Here is a 24908-nt window from a genome sequence, read left to right on the forward strand (position 1 = left end):
TAGGAGGTGACCTGCTGAGTGTGGTTGCCATTTCGTTTTTTGATGTAAGCTGGAATGCTTTGTTTTTATTTGGGTACTTAAAAGGTCTAGCTGCTAACCATAAAATGTATTTTTACATTTTTGGTTGAAGTATAATAACATATACAGAGAACTCTACATTTCATAACTGCATACAGCTCAAAGAATTTCGGTAAGCAGACCTAACCCATGTAACCAGCATCCAGATCAAGGCACAGGCCTCGTTACCAGCAGGTCAGAAACTCGCGCCCCCGCTCCGGTCACTATCCTCCTCTTTTCTTTTCTCTCTCTCTCTTTTTTTTTTTTTGTAGAGCCTTATTGAGATATAATTCACATACCATACAATTTATCCATTTACACTGTATAATTCAGTGGTTTTTTAGTATGTTTATAGAGTTGCTAAACTCTCACCACAATCAATTTTAGAACATTTTTTCACCCAAGAAAGAAACCCTGTATCCTTTAACTATCACCTTCCTAATCCTCTGTCCTCCGGCCCTAGGCTACTGCTAATCTACTTTAACTTTATGTCTCTATAGCCTATTCCAGACATTTCATATAAGTGGAACCATACGATATGTGATCCTTATGACTAGCCTCTTTCACTTAGCATGTCTTCAAGGTTCATCTGTGTTTCTAGCATGTATTAGAATTTTGTTCATTCTTATGGCCAAATGATATTCCACTGTGTAGACACACCACACTTTGTTCATGCATCAGCTCATCGACATTTGGGTTGTTTCCACCTTTTGGCCGTTATGAACAATGCTACTGTATAATTTTTGTGTGGATATGGGTTTTCATTCCTCTTGGGTATATACCTAGGAGTAGGATTGCTGGGTCGAATGATACCTGTTTAACTCAGTCTTGGTAACTGTTGCTTTGTAATAAGTTTTGAAATCAGGAAGTGAGAGTCCTCCAACTTAGTTCTTTTTCAAGATTGTTTTGACTGTGTGAGGTCCCTTGCAATTCCATGTGAATTTTAGGGTCAGCTTGTCAATTTCTACGACAAAGCTAGTCAGGATTCTGATAGGGAGGGAGTACTTTGACTCCACAGATCAATTTGGTGAGGATTGCCATCTTAACAATACTTTGTAGTTTTCAAGTATAATTCAGTATTTCTTTTCTTAAATTTATTTCTAAATGTTTTATTCTTTTTGATGCTATTATAGATGTAATTGTTTTCCCAATCTCATTCAACTTGTTCATCGTGTTTAGAAATACAATTTTTTTTAATTGAGGTAAAATTCATTTAACATAAATTTAAGCATTATAAAGTACACAATTCTGTGACATTAGTATATTCACAGTATTGTGTAGTCATCACCACAATGTTTCATCATCCCAAATGGAAGCCTCGTGTCCATTAAGTAGTTACTCCCCATACCCACCTGTTTTTGTTTGTTTGTTTGTTTTGGGGTTTTTTTGCCATACGCGGGCCTCTCACTGTTGTGGCCTCTCCCATTGCAGAGCACAGGCTCTGGACTCGCAGGCTCAGTGGCTATGGCTCACAGGCCTAGCCACTCTGCGGCATGTGGGATCTTCCCGGACCGGGGCACGAACCCACATCCCCTGCACCGGCAGGCGGACTCTCAACCACTACACCACCAGGGAAGCCCCCCACCTGTTTTCTTCTAAGAGTTTTGGGCCTTTGGTCCATTTTGAGTTAGTTTTATGTATTATGTGAAGTGGGATTCAACTTTATTCTTTTGCATGTGGATATCTGGTTGTCTCAGCACTATTTATTGAAGAAACTACTCTTTCACCGTTGAATGATCTTGGCACCCTTGTTGAAAATCATTTGACCTTAGATAGATGGGTTTAATTCTGGACTCTCAGCTCGACTCCATCATCTGTGTGTCTGTACTTAGACCAGTGCTACATTGGTTTTTTTGGGGGTTTTTTTGTGTGTTTTTTTTTTGCGGTACACGGGCCTCTCGCTGTTGTGGCCTCTCCCGCTGCGGAGCACAGGCTCCTGACGCGCAGACTCAGTGGCCATGGCTCACGGGCCCAGCCGCTCCACGGCATGTGGGATCTCTCCGGACCGGGGCACGAACCCATGTCCCCTGCATCGGCAGGCGGACTCTCAACCACTGCGCCACCAGGGAAGCCCTGGTACATTGTTTTGATTACTGTGGTTTGCAGGCTCTGTTTTGAAATCGGGAGCTGTGTGTCCTCTGACTTTGTTTTTTTTTTTTTCATTTGCAAGATTGTTTTGGCTATTTGGGTCCCTTGTAGTTCCGTGTGAATTTTAGGATCAGCTTTAACAGTTTGGTCAGGATTACACTGAATCTGTAGATTCCTTTAGGGAGTATTGCCATCTTAACAGTATTAAGTCTTACAGTCCATGAACATGGAATATCATTCCATTTATTTAGGCCATCTTTAATTTTTTTCACAGTGTTTTGTAGTTTGAAATGTACAATTCTTACACCTCCTGGAGTCAGTTTATCCCCGAGTATTTTATTATTTTCAATGCTATTATAAATAGAAATTGTTTTCTTAATTTCATTTTCTGATTGTTCACTAAGTGTATAGAAATGTAACTGCTTTTCGTGTGTTTATCTTGTACCTTCAACTTTACTAAATTCATTTGTTAGCTCTAATAGTTTTCTTGTGGATTCTTTAGGATTTTCTATATGTAAGGTCATGTCATCTGCGAATAATAATAGTTTTCTTTCTTATCAACTTTAGATGCCTTTTATTTCCTTTTCTTGGCTAAACTGCTCTGGCTAGAACTTGCAGTATAGAAGTGGTGAAAGTGAGCATCTTTGTCTTTTTCCTGATTTCTCGGAGAAAGCTTTCAGTTTTTCATCATTTATTGTGATGTGTGGGATTTTTATAAATGCTCTTTATCAAGCTGAGGAAGTTCCCTACTATTCCTAATTTGTTGAATGTTTTTTATCATGAAAGGCTGTTGGATTTTATCAAATGCTCTTTCTGTATCAATTGAGGGGATTATGTGGGTTTTGGGGATTTACTCTGTTGTTATGGTATATTACATTAATTAATTATCAGATGTTAAACCAACCTTGCATTCTTGGGATAAATTCCACTTAGTTGTGGTATATAATTATTTTTATATGTTGCTAGTGTTTTGTTGAGGATTTTGCATCTGTACTCCTAAGAGATAGTGGTCTGTAGTTTTCTTTACTAGTGATATCTCATTTTGGTATCTTACCTCAGTGGCCTCATGGAAGTATTTCTCTGTTCTTTTATTCTGGTGCCTCTTTCTTTTTAATTATGTGCCCTTCTCAGCATGTAAAGAGAGCCCTTTTTACCCCTACTATAGAGTGTTCTATAAGTGTCTGTTCAATTATTTTTTTAATTTAACCTATGCTTTAGTCATGGATGTTAAATGTATTCCTGCCTTTTGTTACTTGAAATAATGCTGCAGTAAGTATTCCTGTGTATAAGTCATTTTGCATAAGTGTGAGTCTGTCTATAATTGAATTTTTAGAAGTGGAATTTCTGGGTCAACCCATGCCTCCGCATTTCACAGAAGTACCAATTATGACTTGCTTTTTTTTTTTTTGTGGGCATGAGGAGTAGGAGATAGAATGCTGGTCATTTTAGAAAGTTTCCTTTATCTTCTCTTTTGTCACACGGCCACACTGAGAATCAAAAGCATTCATGTTTATCCTGTAAAAGTTGGGCTTTACATTTATTAGGCAAGATACATATGCTTGGAAGAATGGGAGTTTTGGGAACATAAGCACGTTTGTTGGAACTTCAGTCATTAAGGAAAATACATTTGCCACATAGACGCATGTGTCATACGCTTTAGTATTGTGCTTCCCTCCTGTACTTATGTTCAAGATGACATTTCAGAATCATTGCTGTTAAACATCTCATTAGTGACAGGGTTGAGTGAAAAGTGCATGTGTTTCAAACACTGAAGATTTTGTGCGACTCTGTTACTCCCAACCCGGGACTGATTTGGCTCCTGAGTAACATACTACTAATTTCACGATTTCTCTCGTAGTCTAGCGTGAAAAAAGCCGGCGTTAGAATTCTGAAAAACTTTGACGAGGCGATAACTGTGGATGCTGCAAGCCTGGATCCAGGATCTTTGTATCAACGGACATATGCAGGGTGAGCATCTTTTCTATGTTTTAATTTAAAAATTGTGTTCTACTCTCTTGAATATACCTGCAGTGCACTAGAGCATGGTTAAGGCTGAAGGCTCAGGAGTGACTTCCTGGGTTTCAGTCTTGGCTCAGCCGCTTATGGCAAGATACCTAACCTCTTCGCGTCTCAGGTTTTTCATCTGTAAAATGAGGATAATATTCCTGCTTCCTTGGGCTGGTGAGGGGATTAAATGATATAATACGTGAAAAGCATTTAAAACATTGCCGGATGTCAGTGAACACTCGGTAAATATCATTGACATCATTATTCTACCACCATATACGACTCTGATGCGTGTCATGTTTACATAGTGTGTTTTAGGCTCTCTCTTCCACATTTCATTGGGTTCATATGTTAGCTATTTCAAAGTCTCTCTCTTAAAACCAAAACTAAACTACAAAGATGCCGATATGGTTCATCATGGACTGTATAACTATTACTGTTATCCCTCAGCAACTGCAGGGGATTGATTCCAGGACCCCCTCGGATACCAAAATCTGAGGATACTCAAGTTCCTTATAGGAAGTGGCCTAGTATTTTAAGCCTGTATAAATCATCTCTGGATTACTTATAATACCTAATAAAATGTCAGTGCTATGTAGATAGTTGTAAATACAATGTAAATGCTATGTAAATGGTTGGAATGCACAGCAAATTCAAGTTTTGCTTTTTGGAACTTTCTGGCTTTTTTTCCCCTAAAGTTTTCAGTCGGCAGTTGGTTGAGTCTGTGGATGTGGAACCTGCAGATACGGAGAACCAACTATACTTGGAAAAATGGAATAAAATGATTCCTTTGTATTTAAGAATTAACTTGGTTCTTTATTTTTTCCTGTAACAGAAAGACAGTGATTCCTGTGTTACAGCACTTCTTGATCCTTACCACAGATCAAATCATAAAATCACTTCCTCTTCCCTAAAGATGGCTTGAAAACACAGAAACCTGTGTAAAGGCATGATTACCGCACCCCAGTCCTGGCAGTACCATAAAAAAGGGATTTCAACATGTTTAATTGCTTTTACCAGAAAGTAAATTGATATTTGGGAGACCAAGAAGTCTGAAAAATACTTTGAAGTAAATAGAAGGTTATTTTGACCACATTGTCTTCAGCTGTATCAGTGTTGTAGTAATCTTTATTTCTTATTTTAGGAAATGGCGGACAGTAAGCCTAAATGAGTTAATTCCCAAAGATGATATTTATTCTTAAGGAATGGTTGGTTCATTTATTTCAAACCTGACTTAAGAAAGTCTATCAATTGCAAGATGTTTTACTTCTATAGTTTTTTTTGTGTGTAAAATAAATATATTTTAATTTATAAAATTTAAATTTGTAAAATATAGTGTATAATATACATATTTTTTAAATTATAAAATGGGTCATAAATAGAGAAATAATTATTTTTCTCCATCTTTAGAGACAGTTTTCAGTGTTTGTTTTAGTTTTATGGTTTTAGCATCTTCCTGAAATTTTTCTAAAGGCAAACAAATTTGTATCAGTTGCTATATTGGCACCCATATATTCATTGATGACTTATTAGGAAGGCTGTCCCTAAAATAAGATTCACTTTGCCAGAAATGAAGTAATATATAGGCATCATAGGATTCTTTTTTCTTCTTTTAACTTTTAATTACAAATATATTACTCTCTTCTTACAAAAATTAAATTTACAGATAAGGCTAATGTGCCCTTTGATTACACACCAATGCTTATTTCCCCCCCTTCCTTCTCAGGATAGTCACTGTTATGTTATTGTGTATATTTTTGTTTGCTTATTTTTATGTAACTGGTGTTATACTCTATGCTGTATCTTGTGCTTTCACTCATAGTGAGTTTGGAGATTTTTCTGTGTTAGTCTGTGCATATTTACCTCATTTTTAACTATGTTGTAGTATTCCATAAATAATATTAATTATAGCTCATAACTGTGGCAAAATCTTCCATAATGTGGTATGTTACTATTTGGCTATTTTGGTATTAATGGGTTATTTAAATGGCTTGCAATTTTACTGTGATACACAGTATAGCAAAGACTTCCTTTTATATTTCCTTGTACCAAGAAGCAGATTTAAAGTTTTCATAGCCCTTAACCAGTTTACAGTTTACCTGTAAAAGGATCTGTACATTTTACATTCTTACCAATCATTAATAAAGTTACTAATTTTCCCCACATCCTTGTCAACAATAAATAATATCAGACTTTAAATGTTTTACCAATCTGGGTTTGTTGCTTATGAGATTGAGCTTCTCTTGTCATGTTTGTTGGTTGTTCAGGTTTTTCTTCTGTGAATTGACTATCATCTCTTTTTCACATTTTTCTGTTGGGTAATTTCTTAGTGGTTTGTTGGAGTTCTGTATGTTTATGGTTATTAATTATCAGTTACTGCATCTATTAAAAATAAGACCTCTCACTGTATTTTTTGCCTTTTAACTTTGCTTTCTATTACTATAGCTTTATAATGTATATAATTATATTTTTATCTTGTTAGGGCAAGTCTTACCTTTTTGTTTCTTTTACAGAATTATCTTGGCTATGCGCGTGCCTTTTCTGTATGAATTTTAGAGCTGTGAATTATCTGTTAACTCATGTTTCGTAAACTTTTTGAGGATTTTGAATGGAATTGCATTGAATTAAAGATTGCTTTCTGTGGGGACAGTTCTTTTTGAAATTAGCCCCACTTAGAGTAACATGGGGTAGATATAAATTGTATTTCTAGCTTTCTAGATCTAGAAAAGATGCTTAAAAATTATTTTTTTAAAATTTTAAATTGATTTTTAGAAAGTATGTTCTTTTCATACTTATTTAGGAAGATGACATTTGGAAGAGTTAGTGACTTGGGGCAGTTCATCCGAGAATCTGAGCCTGAACCTGATGTAAAGAAATCGAAAGGTTTGTGGTGTTTTTTATACGTTGTATCAAGCCTTTACTCACATTAGTTACTGACAGTAAGTAAAGCATCGTTGAAGATTTAAACTGTCTATTTTGCCAGATAACTGCCATCTCTTGACCTTGTGTTTATAGTCACGAGCGAGTGCAAGGGCTTCGTGTTATCAGGTCTCAGTGCAGTCTCTCTCTGAATCAGAAGTTACTGAACTTGCTTTACCATTACAGAAGGCGCATGTGCATGAAAAGATACTCTTCACCTTTTGATTTAAAGGCAAAATACCCAATCCAGGTTGAACTTGAGGCTTATCTTGATACCCTTTATTTTACTAAATTTCCTCTAAATTGCTGAAAGTTATTATGAAATACATGTGGAAAATATTAATAGGTTGAAATTGAAATCCTTTGTTTAATCAGCAAAAGAGTGCTTGGTTAATTCCAAGAGTTAAACACAGACATACTCTTTGTGACTGAGCTCAGCTTCCAAACAGTTGGTTTACACAGGAAGATTTAGGAAACCACTGTGGGTCCATTCGATAATATGTAGAAAATTTTCAGTGTGATTGGATTGACAGTATTATCTTGAGTAAAAGATACTAACTTTTGTTAGAAGAAAATGTTCCATTTTGATAAGTGTGTTTAAAATTAAGAGCTATTGGCAGTCTTCCTATTGAATTGAACTGCATTTCTATTCTGTTTATCTTATTTTTTAATACACGAATTGTTTAGGTAATGATTTGCACCACATTTTTTTTTTAATAGTTACTAACTTTAGATTTTGTTTGTTTATTTTTGGCTGTGTTGGGTCTTCGTTGCCACATGGGCTTTCTCTAGTTGCAGCTAGCGGGGGCTACTCTTCGTTGTGGTGCGCGGACTTCTCATTGTGGTGGCTTCTCCTGTTGTGGAGCACGGGCTCTAGGCGCGCAGGCTTCAGTAGTTATGGCACGTGGGCTTCAGTAGTTGTGGCTCATGGGCTCTAGAGCGCAGGTTCAGTAGTTGTGGCTCATGGGCTTAGTTGCTCCGTGGCATGTGGGATCTTCCCGGGCCAGGGCTCGAACCCGTGTCTCCCACATTGGCGGATTCTTAACCACTGCATCACCAGGGAAGCCCTGCACCACTTTTATGTTGATGAATAATCTACTTTGGGGTCAGATATAAATTAACAGAGTAAACAAAAAGTGCAACAATTGTTGAAATAATTTAAACGAAGAAAAGGCCTGTTAACCTATTTGTCTTTATTAGTTTATCCAAAAAATTGATTTTATTTCCTATTTAGCCAGAGAAGTCTGAGGTACACAGTTGGGAAAGTGTAAAGACCGAAGGAAGTCTGCACAGCTCATTCTGTAAATAATTATTGAGTGCCTCCGTGCACTCAGACTCACGGGGCAGTTAGAAGATACAGAGCCTGTTGTTAAGAAACTTACAGTCCAGTAGTGTCTTTTATTGGGTAGAAGTTGAATACTAGGAAGAGATCAGTGGTAGCCTAGGTGTAGAGAAAGTGCTGGACAACCTCTGGAGGTATCGGTCAGGAATGCCTCCACTGTCATCAGGTAGCTTCTGTCAGAGAGGGTAATGGGGTCTCCAGTAATAATAGAGTCTCTGAGCTGTGTGGGTTTTTTTTCTGAAGCTGGTCTTATTCCTTTGACAGCTCATAAGGTGCTGCTGCTCCAGAGAATAAGTGTTGGGTGTTTGCAGTTTGTTTTTGTATTATATGAATTAACATATATTAAAGATATATGAGTAAAGATGAAGGTAAGATGTACAAAAAACTTTTCCCCAAATCACTGTCTCTGCTTATTCTATTCATTCAGTCTCTTCATATTATTCGTTTGTTCATTCATTCTAACATTTGAGTGCCTACTATATGCATCTACTGCTCTAAATACTGGGAAGAAAATGAGATTCCTGCCCTCATGGAACTAACGTTATAGTGGAGGGACAGTAAACAGATAAATACAGTGTGTGTGTCTGTCTGTCTGTGTTTATACACAGACAAATAAGCAGAGTGAGGGACTGGAAGAGTGGTGGGTAGTGCAGTCTTAGAAGTGGTTGTCAGGAAAGGTCTCACTGAGGAAGTAGCATTTTGAGTAGACACCTGAGCGGAACGGGGGACTAAGCCCTGGCTCATTCGAATCGTAGATGATACATCTGTGGGTACCGCCTCCTTCTCCTACAGGTGAAGAAGTTGAGGATCAGGGAAATGGTAACTCGTTACGGATCACAGAGCAGATAGAGCGCAGCCTCGAGCTTTGGTTCAGAACACCACGTTTGTTTGCAGTTCAGCTCTGCTTCGTCCCCCTTCATCTCCTTGCTGAGGGCAGCTGCGAAGAATGTTTGTCATTTACCAACCTGTAGTTTCATTTTGGATTTTAAAGCTCTGATAGTAGAGCACAGAAGAAAGGACTATGTTTTGGGGTGGGTGTATCTCAGAAGCTTCTGAGAATGTGAGAACTTTGCTTTCAGGGCAAGCAAGGTAATTTTAAAAGTTACCTTCACATCATCTAGGAGAAAGTGTAACAAGAAGGAATTGTAGAGGATGTTGTGAGAAGGTAGTCCCTGCAGTGGCAGTCTCCTCGTGCACCGGTGCAGTGGTGGGAGATAGAGCCGCGTGTACGCTGTGAAAGCCCGCGCATGTCATACTAAGAAGCCTGCGGTACTGTCTGTTGAGCACCAGAGATTTCTAATCAGGGTGCAGTGAGATGCATTTTTCTGGCTGTAGTCTGCGAATGAATTGGAGTTGGGGAGAGACTGGTATCAGAGATTCAGGTAGTAGTCAGGTAGTGTAATTTGCTAGTAATGTAGATAGAAGAAAAAGAGGATCCGAGGATAGGTAGTGGTAGCAGGAACTAGAAGGTCAGATTTATAAGACTTCCAAGGGGGAATTCAGGAGACTACATCCAAGGTGGAATTTGGTGACAGATTTCCTACGGAGAGCAGATGAGGAAAGCAGATGAGTTTTCTAATATCAGTTCTCTAGATGAAGCATTATGATGTTAATTTTTAACAGAGGATTAAATTAATTTCTGAGATAGAGGCTACAAGAAAAAGAGTACATGGGAGATAGAAGAGCTCAACTCGGAACATGTTATGTTTGAGGTGCCTTAGGACAATTTGTAAGTATTGGTTTGACACCCAATGACAAGTTTTTGAGTTATTTGCATTTTGAAGGAAGTTAAAGCCACAGGAGGGGATGAGATGCCCCAGAGAGAAAGCGCTGAACGGAATGGAATCCTGATGAAGCTCCTTGTTAAAGGGGGCAGGGATGCACAGGAGTCAAAGACATTAGAGGGCATTAGAAGAGGAGGAGGAAGTGTTCACAAGTACGCTGCCAACAGGGTGACTGCAGGGGAGCCCGAGGACAGAGCATTGCGGCAGGGGTGAGACTATAGGCAGAGTATGTAATGTTGTGGCCCTGCTGGCTCTGCTTGGCTATAAAATTTAACTAGATCAGTGTTCAAACTTTTAGCTAATAATACAAAACATTGGGCTTCCCTGGTGGCTCAGTGATTAAGAATCCGCCTGCCAAGGCAGGGGACACGGGTTCGAGCCCTGGTCCGGGAAGATCCCACATGCTGCGGAGCACCTGAGCCCGTGTGCCACAGCTGCTGAGCCTGCGCTTTAGAGCCTGCGAGCCACAACTGCTGAGCCCACGTGCTGCAACTACTGAAGCCCGCACGCCTATAGCCCGTGCTCCGCAGCAAGAGAAGCTACCACAATGAGAAGCCCACATGCCGCAATTAAGAGTAGCCCCAGCTCGATGCAACTAGAGAAAGCCCGTGCACAGCAACGAAGACCCAACACAGCCAAAAATAAATAGATAAATAAATAATAAATTTGTAATAATAATTTTAAAAAAAAGAAAGCCATTGTTTTAAAAAATAAATAAAATAAAAATATATTAAGGGGAAAGGATACAGGTTTTGTTTTTTTTCATGAATGCTGCAGTTTACTATAGCATATCCCAGTCATTGAACTAATCAGGATCTTGCCTAAGAAATAATCTACCAACCACTTGGTTTAAGGCAAAGTTAGGATGTGAGCCTATATGTATTAATGAAAGGATAAGCTGTGTATTTTATACCTGGAAATAGAGGCTAGCCTACGTCCTTGGTGACTCCTCAGCATCTAGAGTACAGATGTAGATAGACTTGTGTGTCTCCTGGGAAGTTGAGGTGTATTATGGCCTGGACAGAGCATGGCTGTTTAAAACTCTGAGCTTACCCAGCAAATTTACACAGACCAGAGATCCAGCATGTAGCGGCATAATCTGCACTGGAAGCTCTTTTGTATAGGAGCTGATCCAAAAGATTTATATACATGACATCTCCTGATGTATTGCTAGATTCTTATCTCAAGACCAGATCCTGGTCATGGTTTTATTTGATCTTTGAATGTTTACTGCAGATTTAACACTAGATGATAGTTTCTTTCATCAAGTGAGGAGAATAGAAGAAACATCTAGAGCTCTAAAACAGCTTTTCAAAGTTTTTCAAACCATAATATTTGCAAGTTAAATACTCTGCTGTGGAGCCAATATAATCAGTTTTTATTAATGGTAATATTCCTTAATTTTGGGGTGAGGTTGTACCCCAAAAATAGTATCTTTTAAAAAAGATACATCTTTAAAAAAAGAATATCTTTTAAAAGCTGGGAAATAGATGTTTATATAAGAGCATTTTTTAATGTAAAATTACGCATGAGGTCTACATTCAACTTTGGCTTTGTTTACTAGGATCCATGTTCTCTCAAGCTATGAAGAAATGGGTGCAAGGAAATACTGATGAGGTAAATTCTGCTTTTAGTGTAAACAGATTCCTGTTTATAAGGGACACTTACTCTAAGCAAGGTTTCGAGTTTTCTCTTTCCTTAGTTCCCTTGCTTAAGCAGCATGGTACATCGCTGCTTCCTTATCTAGGAGATAACAAGAAGGGGTTGGCCCTCCGTAGCATCTCACAGTTGCCTGGTAGAGGCAGTGGAGGTATCCTCAGTCCAGAGTCTGGCCAGTGAAAAATATCCAAGCAGTCAAGGTTCCATTAATCAGCAGAGGCACCAGTAACAGTGTAGAAACAAAAGCTCAGTGTTTCCTTCCTCACTGTCTGTTATACTTTCAGCAGTAGAGGCTTGCTTTTTGAATAGTTAAGTACATTGAAAGATGAGAGTGGAAAAAGAAAGATGTTTTGACCACCTAACATGAAAATAGTCATGATGTCGGATAGACAGTGAAGAGCATGTTAATATATCACGACCAGAGGGTGGCCCGGGTCCTTTCATACGTGGGGACGTGCTTCTTCCCAAATAAGTAGAAATGATATGCATATACAGGTGTGTTTAGAACATTAATAATGTTTGCTTATTCTTCTAGTGAATAACCATTATCAACAGTTTAATTACTTTTATAGGCCCAGGAAGAGCTAGCTTGGAAGATTGCTAAAATGATAGTCAGTGATGTTATGCAGCAGGCACAGTGTGATCAGCCGTTAGAGAAGTCCACAAAGGTAAGGATGATTTGTGTTCTGATCTAGCGTGTGTAAAACTGAAGAGAATTAGATCCCAGAGACACAAAAATTTAAAAGGACATAAGGGAGCTTCTGCTTCTGCTGTTGAAGTGTTAACTGCTATAGGAATTGCCCTCTCATTATAAACAACTAGAAAACTGACAAACTAAATGAAACAGCTATTTCCAGATATTAGACAACACGCAGTAGAGGACTTTAATCCTTGAAAGGAAGGTAACATTGAGATGATCCCTAGTTCACTTCCTGGAAGCAGTTTCCAAAGTGTAGGGAGGACAAACTGTAAGCTTTCAATGAATTTTAAAGGATTGAAAGCATACAGTTTCTTCTCTGACCATAAAGGAATTAAACAAGAAATCAGTAACAGAAAGATATATGGAGGGAATTCCCTGGCTGTCCTGTGGTTAGGATTCTGGGCTTTCACTGCTGAGGGCCTGGGTTCAGTCCCTGGTCGGGGAGCTAGGATCTCACAAGCTGTGTGGCACAGCCAAAAAAAAATAAAAGAGAAAGAAAGGTGTGTGGAAAATCCCCAAATATTTTGAAATTAACATACTCCTGAGCAACCCATTAGTCAAAGAAGAAATCAAAAGGAATATGAGAAAATATTTTGGACTGAAAACACAACATAGTAGAATCTGCCCTCCCTATTCGTGGGCTCCACATCTGAAGGTTTCACATCCATGGATTCAACCAGCCACGAATCAAAAATATATTAAAAAAAAAAAAATTTCCATGAAGTTCCAAAAAGCAGAACTTGAATTTGCCATGGCCTGGCAACTATTTACATAGCATTTGCACTGAATTAGGTATTACAAGTAAGCTAGAGGTGATTTCAGATACACAGGATGAGGCGTGTAGGTTATATGCAAATACTGTGCCATTTTATGGAAGGCACTTGAGCATTCTCGGATTTTGGTATCTGCAGGGGTCCTGGAACCAATCCCCCACCATTACTAAGGGACAACTATATTTGTGGGATACTGCTAAAGCAGTTCTTATAGGTAAATTTATAGCATTAAATATTTATAATAGAAAAGAGGAAAAGTCACAGTCTTCTATCTTAAGAAAATGAGTAAATGAAACCCAAAGAAAGCAGAAAGGAAGTAATAAAGATAAAGGTGAATATCGATTACTTTTTTTTTTGGATCTACTAAGTCATTTACACTCTTCCATTTTGTTGTTGCCTCTTCTCTCACTTTTCCCTTTCATGTGACTTTGGTTTTTTTGTTTGGTTTTTTGTTTGTTTGTTTGTTTGTTTTTGCGGTACGCGAGCCTCTCACTGCTGTGGCCTCTCCCGTTGCGGAGCACAGGCTCCGGACGCGCAGGTCCAGTGGCCATGGCTCACGGGTCCAGCCGCTCCGCGGTATGTGGGATCCTCCCGGACCAGGGCACAAACCCCTGTCCCCTGCATCAGCAGGCGGACTCTCTGGGTTATTTTTTTTTTAAGTACTACTTTAGGAAGGAGTGAATTGAATGGATGTGATCAATCTGCCATCTTTACCTGGAGGTCAACAACAGTAATTATTAGGAAATTCTGACTTGCCCCCAACTGAATACTCTGTTTTTCTATGGCTTCACCAGCTGTGCCCACAAGAGCCACACAAATAACCCAGCAAATTGGAGGCAGCCCCTTAGCGCCCCCAGTTATCTCTTCAGGCAAAGACTCCCAGTTCCTCCACCACCTTTGCTTTCTGTAACTTGAGTTGACTCACAAAGACTTCATGTGATAGGAGAACCTCTGCTCAGACTCTTTGTGAAGGTGTTAAACTCTTCTGTCTACTTTATCAGGAGTTAGGAACACTATGTTAGTTACCTGTGTTCAGATGGAGGCGTGAACTTAGATTTGGGTCCAGCATCACCTTTCCTTGCTATCTTTGTAGCCAACTTTTTACTCTGTTACTACCAGAGCTTGGTTTAATTTTGAACTTTTCACTGAGCTGATTCATACCAAAACTCTGTTTACTTTTGCAGACTCCATCCTCTTTTCTATGTAAGGGTGATAATTTTTGCCTATATTCACTGGCTCAGTCAAACCCAGAATAGCAAATAACATGGTAAAGGTGTATAAAGAAGTGCAAGGTAGTTATTTTTGTGCTTCCCCATTGTCATGTTGATGATCAAATGTTTGACAATATGAAAATGTTCTTTAGAAACCATTTTGGAAAGCAGATGTTTAAACTTAAGGCTTTTCATTGGAGTTGTGTGTTCAGATTTTATTACCATATGCTTTTCATTTCTAAGATACACAGATATATTTTGCGTTTAACCTTGCTAGACCTTCTCTTTGGCTGGCCAAGATGATTGTCCTGCCTGTCCTTTAGGAATCAGCAGTGTATTGGTATGGAAAAAGCAGTAGGCCGGCAGACCTCGTTCAGTCCATTTTTAGTATGTGTGACCTTTTGCAAGTTAATTTTCTCCGGTCCCTTCATTTCCTTATCAGTAGATCAGAGAAGTTGGACAAGAAAATCTCATAAGATCCCCTGTAATTCTCATTCCATGAATGTGTGAATGTGAGAAGTCCTGCACCCACAAAGGAGTACCCGACCCCTCTTTAACCCCTGTGGATACCTCTCTGCTTTGAATCACCTACTCTACATTTGTCTATAGAAAGCACTTGGACGTTTAATGTAAATGACCTCACAGCATTACTGAATTGTTTCATGTGTTTATGTCCCATCTCACAAATAGCAGGGACCATGTCTTCTGTGATGTTTGTTTCCTCCCCAGTGCAGTGAAAAAGAGGACTCAGCCTCAGAAGCTTGGTCTTAGGAGGCCCGAAGATCAAAGCTCTCTGTTTTCTTTCTAAAGGCTTTGGCGCATTCCATATTATGGCTCTGTCTTCATCTAATGAATCCCCTGTGGATGGTCACTTAGGTCGTTTGGGATCGTTCCCTGTTACAAACAATACTTTGATGAATGTGTATGTAAGTCTTTGCCCTCTCTTATGAGTATGCTTTAGAGTTAATTCCTAGAAGCAGAATTATCTGTCAAAAAGTAGATGTTTCGTTCTAATATCTGTTGCCAAAACGGAAAGATAAAAGCAAGTCTGGGTGCCAGTCCTCGTTATATAACCTTCAGGTGGGTTGCTTGGCCTCCTTAGGCTTCCATTCACTCAGCTGTAAATGAAGATAATTAGGGCATTCTACCTCCCGTGATTGTAGTCGGGTCCTGGCTGTCATGAGCGCTGGTATGTAGTAGGCGCTCACCAAGTGTAAGTGTTGGTGCCCTTCTTCCTTAATCTGTGATGGTAATGTGTCACTGGTTGTAGAAATGTACCTTACCTTTTTCTTTTCCTTTCTTTCATCAGCTATGACTCAAGACCTGAGATAAAGGAAATCTGCTTTTGGAAAATAGGAGAACTTTTTTCCTTTGGTTGGATTCTTCCCCACAGCCAGTGAAAACAGAGCACTGTATTTCTTCTCACTGTTGTTCCCAAGAAAGAATGGCAGACAATCCTAGACTTCCACCGTCGGCAGAGTGTCGCGTAGACACATCTGCACATGTTGATCACACAGTGAAGGTTGTAGAGACAGAGTGGTGTTGTTTACATTACTAGAGAATTACTAGTTTTCCAATGGCAATAACCCATGTGTGGAAGAGTGTTACTCCACTGGGATAGGCAGGGGCCACACGCCATGGGAGACGCAGAGGCGTAGAGCCGGTATTTGATGCACCTCCCTTGGCGGTGACCCACCCCAACAGCATCAGACAGCGGGTACCAGAGGGGCCTCGCTTGGTCTCCTGAACAGGCAGGTGAGTCGGCCCCTCAGGAGCCAGGCAGTGCGGCGCCAGCAGGTGGCTTTTCTTCCGGGGAGCGGGGTCTGCACAGAGGCGTCAGTTTGGGAGGAAGCTCACGGGCCGTGAGTCAAGTCTTGGTGACGTTGTCCTCCCCTTTGGTGACAGTGTATGGTTTTCACGTTTTAATTGCTCCTGAGACGCAGTACTCTTAAAACCAGCTCCCCCGCTGCCGGAAGGGCGAGCCTCTGCACTGCAAGTGGTAGGACTTGCTCCTCCGAGATTCTGGGCTCCGGTGACGTCACCTCCCCTCAGAGTACTTGTGGAAAGGGATGTGCAACAGCCATCACTCCAGTTTTCCCCTGTGGTTCCTTGAACAAAATGTTTATTCCCAGATTGTAGAGTTTTTAAAGAAGGTGGGCGGGCAGGTGTGGAGACAGAGAGGCACTCAGTTCTGACTCTCTCCTCTTCTTTGCTCTGCGCTGGGAAATGTGCAGGTTGTGGCCTTTTTCTTCTGTCTGTGGGGTAACGAGAGGCCCCTCCCTGCACTTCCACTTGGTCAGCTTCAGGGTCTGGACCTCGCTGCCATGGGCGGGGCCGCCCTGTCGGCCAGCACACTCCATGCAGGCGGTGCCAGTGCTGCCTCACCACACGGACTGTTGGAGGGAAAGAACGTTCTCTTAGGTGTTACTGCTTTTGCTCAGACTTTGCAAAAAATACATATATACACATATGAATATATAATTATCACCTCTGTCCTTGAGAAAGTCTTGAATGAACAGAGAATTTATTCCACTGCAATATTTGGTTGTATAGACATGCACTGTTTCATCAACAGAAGAAGCAGAAAGGCTGTGTATGAGTTTTTGGTACTATGTACCACCTCTGTTATTCTTCTAAAGTGAAGTATTCATGTACTTAAACCATATTCTATTTAATTGTGTTTGATTTTAAAATATATATATATGAATTATATTTAAAATTGTGTCAACTTTCTGCTTTCAGGGCATTTATGGCTCCTCTGTTGGGATGTGTTGATTCTTCCCAATATTTCCATTTGCTTTACAAGAACCCAGAACATGAGCCACTCCTGGACTCAGCCTTGTGTTTGGAGCGTATGGCATAGACCTGAGGTGTTATTAGATGCATATGCTGTGATTGACTCACTTTGTTCTTTTAACAGAATATTTCCATCCACTTCACTTTGCTTCAACCTTTAAATAATAGAAAAGCAATATAAAGGTCATAGAATAAACTGTGGTTTTGGGTGACTCTTGCTGCCTCTGCATGGTTTGAAATAACATTTTCCGTAAGACTCTAGGCTATTTAAACTAGTGCTTTCAGTTAAGATACTGTCCAGTCATGTCTTTGTGTGCGTTGTGTGCTTCGGAGCTAGAGATGTCGGTAGTTGTAAGGTTCTTAAAAGGAAAAGAATAGCAAGTTTGAGACTGGGTTACTTTTTCTGCCCCGCCCACTGTAGGACACAGAAGCAAAGTGTGGCCTGAAACTGGTAGCCAGACGAGACATATGCTCTCACGGAGCTCCTTGCGCTTATTTTCAGATTAGGATTGGAATCATCTGACCTCGAGTGCCAGGCTCTGTGTGGTGTGCCCACAAAATAGGATTCCCTGGCAGGGTTTTTATAGGTGCAGTGAATCAGCTGAACATCCGGCTTTATCACGATGTTGACATCAATGCATATTGTTAAAAAAAAAAAATGTCAGTGAAAAGGGGGGTACCTTTTGTAACTGGGCGTGTCTTCATCACTCATGTAAGATGTGATGAAAATTAAAAAAACAAGTACCAACCTAGCCCAGTGAAGGGCAGTAAAACAGGGAGCAACTTTTTGTAACCTTTTCTGCTTGGGTTTCAGCTTCAGTACAAGTTTGTAAAATGCCGGTCATTTACGTTTCTGAAGCTTTGGCTAGTTCAGTAAGCATTTGGAGGGGAAGGTCGCTCTGAATAGAAAAGTACAGACGTCTTTGTTTTAAGTACCGATAGCTAAGCACTGCTGAAGCGGCGGGCGCCTCTCTCCTTACCGTGCTGTGGGGCCTTTTGTACACAAGGACCTCGTCCCTCCCCTCCCCCGCACACCAGTTGATCAGACCAGGGTTGATCTTCTCCCGATCCAGACAGGCCCAGGAACATTCTTTATCCAAAGAATTTTGCAAAGGGCAGGAGACATCCCAGTCCCTGTCTGGGGTGATAGCACGTATGGGGCACTTGCAAGTCAGGACCCCTGAGCTGGTGCCACGTGGACGAGCAGAGATCTGTACAAGCAGAAATGACAGACACGAGAGCAAGTGGGTGAGAGCAGCTGCCTTGTAGCCTGGAGGTGGTGAAGGTTTCTGGCTCTAGTCCTGCATCCTTGCCGTGGACTCCATCAATTCCTCGGGTATCCTTAGGATGCACTTTGGCTTTTTAAAAGTCAGTCTCAAGGGAGTCTTTCCTTTGCACAACCAAAAGGACCTTGACTACAGTACTACCAGATTGATGTAATCACTAATGATCGCATGTGCTCAGCATGTTTGCAAAATACTGGTGAATTCTGGAGAATTTTTCTTCAGTAAACCTTCCTTGGTCATTTTGTATATTCTCTCAAAATGGAATCCTAAACTCACGGAACTAAAAGACACTCCCTCATTTTTCCAGGGGGGAGTTACTCAGGCCTGGGAAAAGGGCAGGTCTTTGGCCTTTTGTCGGATGGTCACCTTCTGGACCAGGGCCTTTGCACGCTTCCCAACTTCCTTCTGAAGGATAAACACCATTCCCACTTTCAGCACCTACAATAAAACCCAGAAATAGAAGGGCATTTCTGTTAATGAGTGATAAAAACTTCAAATGAGGGAGGGCAATGATTATCACAAACTTTGTAAGTGCTGACCATTTCTACGTACTAGGCAAGGTGTCTGGCCTTTGGCTGGGGCCGGAAGTAGGAGTAAGTTCCAGCAGGACGTTCAAGGTTACAGCTTCAAAGACCCACCAGGACAGCTGCTGTGTGGGGCCCTCTGCAGATGAGCCCTGGGACGCCACGGAGGCCTCTGCTTGGGCTCAAGAGTAGGAAGTGGGGTCCTACGCGGACTCGGGGGGTGGGTGGAAAGGGCCAGCAAAAGCCTGGAGGGCGTTCGTGACCACGGAGGAAAGCCCGTCTGCTGCCTGTCAGTCGGAGTTGGAGCTCTTCCCGCTTCGTGGTTCATGCCAACGGGTGTTTCCTCGTCTGGTCCCTCCACGCTGCCTGCTCTGGCTGGCGCACTGCCCGGGCACGATGGGGCACCCACGGGGCTGCTCCTCAGCTGCCCCCGAGGGAGCACTCGTGAGCCCAGGCAGGGGTGGCTGGACCCTGTCGGCGGTGGGCAGGCAGGTGCCCGGATGGAGTGGCTTCCATTCAGCCAAAGACAGCTGCCATTTGCCAAGGAGCAAGTGAGGGTTGTGACAGTGGCGTTTCCTCGGACGCCTGACTCCCCGATCTTGAGTAGCCGCCAGGCTTAGCCCGAAATGATCCCAAGCCGGCCTCCACCTCCATCCCGGTAAGAACCCCACCTGCGGGCACCTCATGGAACGGCTCGAGCTGGGCCTCCAGACCAAGCAGAGCTCCCCGTCTTGGCAAAGGGCCCTTTGTTCTTTCTAATGAGAGAGCTGCCGGGTTAGCAGATGTTCACCTACAAAGTGTTGATGGTGCAGGGACGCAGGAAGGGGTAAAAACCTCTGGGCCCCCTGGAGCTTCCATTCTACCGAGGAGGTAGAGGTTGGAGCTTCATCTGAAGTGGGTGCTGGTATTTTTCACTCAAGACAGCCCTTTGTTTTTTGTTTTTATTTTTTTAATTTTTTTTTTTGCGGTACGCGGGCCTCTCACTGCTGTGGCCTCTCCCGTTGCGGAGCACAGGCTCCGGACTCGCAGGCTCAGCACCCATGGCTCACGGGCCCAGCCGCTCCGTGGCATGTGGGATCTTCCCGGACCGGGGCACGAACCTGTGTCCCCTGCATCGGCAGGCGGACCCTCAACCACTGCGCCACCAGGGAAGCCCCAAGACAGCCATTTGAGCCAGTGATTTAACACCCTCCCAAAGCCCTTCCTGGCAGAGGTCACCAGGTTTAGTGACCTCTTGCCCGCGCCCTTCCACGTGCCCCCAGAGGGCCGGTGGCTGTGCGGCTCCATTTCCTCGCCGTCACCTGGCTGACAGCGAGGGGTGGGCACCTTGACCCCGGGCCCTTCAGGCTGCTCTCTGATTCGGGTGGGCCTAGGAGCAGCCACAGCCCCGTGGGGCTCTCTGTAGAGCTCCGGGAAATGTGGAGCCTTAGAAGCTAGAAACAAGGGGACCAATGTAGAGTTATTACACGCAGGTGATATAAAAACCCCAAGCTTGGAAAACCCAGCTCCCTACTGAGCTGATGCCAAGAGGTGATCAGCCCCTCCCGAGTTCTCCTTTCACGAGAATAACCAGCACTTGTGTACTTGCCGTGTGCCGGCCTCTCTCAGGTAACCCGTGTGACAGTCTTCTAAGTGTGTACTTTTCCCTCGTTGTAAAGGAGGAGACTGAGGCTCTGGAGGCAAAGGAATTCTCCAGGGGAATCAAGTCCAGGCAGCCATTAAAAACATTCCATTAGCTCAAAGCAGCGGTTCTTAACACTTGCGTGTGCATCAGGATCCCCTGCAGAACATGTTAAGATGGATTGCTGGGCCTCCACCCCTCCCCCCTGCCCACAGTTTCTGAGTTGGTAGGTCTAGGGTGGAGCCTGAGAATGTGGATTTTAGCAAATTCCCAGCTGCTGCTGCTCACGAGACCACACTTTTGAGAATCACGGCCTTAGAACCTCTCCTGTAAATTGGGAAACACATGTTTTCATTCCCTTTTATTGGACCACAGAAGTGTAATTTGAGATCTATTACTCATTCACTCAGGCACATAAATCCTTTATCAGTATTCAGGTATTTGTCAAAGCCGAGGGGACCCAGACGCCAACCCGCTGTCTCATTGCCTGGGCAGGTCTGAGGCCGTCCAGGCAGGTGTCTCCCCTGGGGGTGCGGCTTGGAAGAGGCCCAGACCAGCCTCAGCCCCCAGTGCATTTGCTGGGGACAGTGCACGTGTCCTCCCTTCAGGGCTGAGTCCGGGCTGGTGGGTCACACCAGGGTCCCGGTGGAAGCTTTTGCACAAATCCTGCCTGATCCACTTCCTTCCAGCTTGTCCCCCAGGTCCTCGATGCCACCTGCCCCTGAGGCCCTGACCAGGCCTCTCCTGCCCCCTCTCCATTGCTGCCTCTTTTCAGGTCCCTCCCGCAGGGCTCGGGTGCCTTGTTCCCCTTCCTCTGTCTTCTCCCTTCAGCACACGCTTCCTGGGGGCCAGCTGTGGGCGTGTCCCCAGAGCAGACACTGCCCACCCTCCTTGCTGCCTAGGAAACAAACCCTGACGCATTGCTGGGGTGAGTGACCTGCTGGGGGCAGCCTAGGTGGACCCGAGGTTCGTGGACTCCTGATTGCAGTCTTGCCCTGGAACATGCCCACTGTTTGTTCCCTCAAGACTGTACCCTCCCCTCCCCTCCCCTCCCCTCCCCTCCCCTCCCCTCCCCTCCCCTCCCCTCCCCTCCCCCAAATGGACCAGGACTCCACATCAGCATCGCCCATGACTGCCCACTGCTGGCCCAGCCCTGCCATGTCTGCACTCCACATCCTCCGTTACTGCCTGAGGAGGCTGTCCTCTTATCTTCTTACCCAGCTCGGGTCCACTCGCCCGCGCACAGCATGGCCAAGCCACTGACACAGGGTGAAGGAAAGTGCAGCATTTATTGTAGAACCCCAAGCAAAGAACTGGCAGCTCTTGCTCTAAAGACACAGGGCTTTCAGGGAAGGGTTTTAAAGACAGGGTGAGGGAAAAGGTCAAGGGGTGTGTGATAAGCTTGTGCACAATTCTCTGATTGGCTGGAGGTGTGGTAACAGGGTGGTGGCTCAAGAATCCCAGTCATCAGCCTTCTGGTTCCAACCTGTCTGGGGTCTGCGTGCTGGTGGTCAGCAGGCAGCTAACTTCTTCCACCTGGTGGGGGTTTCAGTATCTGCAAAACGGCTCAAGGATACGGCTCAGGATGTTATCTATAGCCCTTGAGGAACTAAAGGTCTTTTGGCTTTGTTCTGTGGCTAAACTATTCTTATTTTGTTCTGTTTGACTGTTTCCCTTTGGTTTTGCATTTTCTCACTTCTCTGATTAAATCTGCTCTTTGGACCTCGGGGAAGGCCTAGGAGGCTAAAGCTTTTCATCAGACAAGAGGTGGGGGACACGGGGGTGGGTCGTCCCAGGAAGCCCCTGCGGGGTCCTGCCCCGGCCCACTCTGGCTTTTTCTTCGGAGCTTTCATCCCTTTCTCACCCCTACCCCAGCAAACTGCACTGTCCATGATGGCGACCCCGCCTGGGGCTCTCCAGTCACACCCATGGCCAGACTGTCATCTCCTGCAACTGCTCTACCTCTGGTTTCCCCTCACATTTCAGCCCCTGGCAACCTCCAGCCATGCAAGTTTTGCAGGGTTACAGATGCCTCCTATTGGAATGGGTTGAAAGAGGAGTGAGAAGAAGCTTGCGAGTGATCCCAGGGGTTTTCCCCTCACTGTTACTAGAGTTGGGCTTTGTAAACCAGTGTCAGAGAGCAAGTTCAAAAGCAATAAGTGAGTAGTTTTGTTGTAAGGATGACAAGCGGGGGCTGGGGAGGACCGTGCTGATGTGGGACTTGGGTTAGTCTTCCCAGTACCAGTGTGGGACACGTGTCTCATGCATCGTAAACAACTTAGATACAAGGAGAAACGCTTCGAGAAACCGTAGCTCTATCGTGATGAAGACTTTGGTGTCCCAGATGCACATATAGTGTGAATAACATTGTTACTTGAAATGTGAGATGGGGAAAAAAAGCAATATTTTGTACTGATGTATTCTTGTATATAATGTTATTTTAAATATGCATGTATAAATAAATTAGATATTATAACTAGACATCTGACTATTTTGTCAACATTCCAAAAACTTTAAACTCAGATTGATACCTTACTTTTTTTTTTTTTTTTTGCGGTACGCAGGCCTCTCACTGTTGTGGCCTCTCCCGTTGCGGAGCACAGGCTCCGGATGCGCAGGCTCAGCGGCCATGGCTCACGGGCCCAGCCACTCCGCGGCATGTGGGATCTTCCCGGACCGGGGCACCACGAACCCGTGTCCCCTGCATTGGCAGGCGGACTCCCAACCACTGCGCCACCAGGGAAGCACGATACCCTATTTTTTTTTTAATTTTTTCTTTAGGAAAATTGGGGCTTGCCTTAAATATAGAATCACTTATATCATTCATTACCTCCCTGTGGTCTGCTGAATAAAATCCAAATTCCTTATTTAGCACTGAACGCCCTGGCTGACCCAGCCTCCAAGACCTTGGAACCCTAGACCCTTAGCTCCGCCTCCCCACACTCTTCCCCTGTGGGGTTCTGCAGACTTCCCCCCTACACTCTGCCTCAGGAAGCCCTTCCCCTTCGAAGACTCACTCCTCCCCCTCCTCCAAGACCCTCCCTGATGTCCGGTCCCCCTGAGTCCCCCAAGCACATCCTCACACAGCATCCAACTCGGCCTTATCGCGGCTGGGTCCTGGCCCTGTCTGCCCCACCCGATGTGCGCGAGCTTTTCCCAGGGAAGGGTCCCAACCAGGGAGCGTTGCCCAGGAGATGCTGGAGAAGAAAAGAGAAAGTTTGCTTTAAATGGACCAGGCCCAGCTCGTGGTCTTTCTGGGCTCATCTGCCCAGAATCGCAACCAAGGCCCCCCATGCCTTAGGGGCTGAAGGGGTCCCTACCTGCTGGCGGCAAGAGGCTGACGTTGAGGTAGATATCTCAACCCAGGTCCAGCAGCTCACAGGTTGCCCAAGTGTCCTGAGACCCTTTCAGAAGGTCTGCAAGGTCAAAACTATTTTCTTAGCAACACTAAGATGTGAATTGTCTTTTTCACTATGTGAATATTTGCATTGATGATGCAAAAGCGATGGTGACCCCCTAGCAGGAATCTGGACACACTGTGCCAGTGGTCACTGTACTCTTCCCCACCAGGCACTTGGCACTTAAATAAAGGGAGCCAGTTTCCCATAAGAGTGTCTTGATGAAGCAGTAACATTATTAATTTTATTAAATCTCAACCCTCAAGTGCCTGTTTTTAATGTTACGTGGGACAACATGGGAAGGACACAGGAAGCCCTTCTGCACAGCGAGGGGTGATGGGTGTCTCCCGGGAAGCTCTGGCCACCCACCGTGGACCCCCATGAGAGCACACTCGACAAGCCGGTTATTCAGGCTTGGGTTTTGCGAAGACATTTTCGTGAAAATGAAGGAAGCGAGCCTATCACTTTGAGAAGAAAACACTGCTGGTATTTATTATATTATTGCCCGGGATGAAATTTGAGTTTTCAAGCAAAAACTAGAATTTTGGAAAACTGATATTCACCACGGAGGCCTTGATAGCTTCCCTTCCTGAAAGACGTTTCTGATGAGGTCTAATATATGTGTGATTTATTAAAATATTGTATGATGAAATGTGTCATATTTGGAAAAGCAGCGTAACCCAATGAACCAGTATTTTCCAAATGACCGACACATGATGCACAAAACAACAAGTAGGTGAAAG

At 43.4% G+C, this 24908-nt stretch overlaps 1 protein-coding gene across 7 annotated transcripts in view; it reads left to right on the forward strand.

Moving 5' to 3' along the window:
* AKAP10 (A-kinase anchoring protein 10) overlaps positions 1–23248 on the forward strand; it is a 60152-nt gene extending 36904 nt beyond the window's left edge. For 3 of the 7 annotated variants that reach the window (XM_033422790.2, XM_033422789.2, XM_049702435.1), the window contains 5 exons: positions 4004–4113; positions 6953–7035; positions 11762–11814; positions 12429–12524; positions 17283–23248. In XM_033422790.2, coding sequence (XP_033278681.1) covers positions 4004–4113; positions 6953–7035; positions 11762–11814; positions 12429–12524; positions 17283–17315 — 375 coding nt within the window. In that variant the 3' untranslated portion in view covers positions 17316–23248. Of the gene's footprint in view, positions 1–4003; positions 4114–6952; positions 7036–8677; positions 11547–11761; positions 11815–12428; positions 12525–15849 lie in introns of those variants that run through there. The other 4 variants (XM_004266806.4, XM_033422792.2, XM_033422791.2 and 1 more) reach the window with 4 other exon arrangements.
* The last annotated feature ends 1660 nt before the right edge of the window (positions 23249–24908 follow it).

This window comes from Orcinus orca, chromosome 19 (genome assembly GCF_937001465.1).
Source record: "Orcinus orca chromosome 19, mOrcOrc1.1, whole genome shotgun sequence".
Taxonomy (NCBI): domain Eukaryota; kingdom Metazoa; phylum Chordata; class Mammalia; order Artiodactyla; family Delphinidae; genus Orcinus; species Orcinus orca.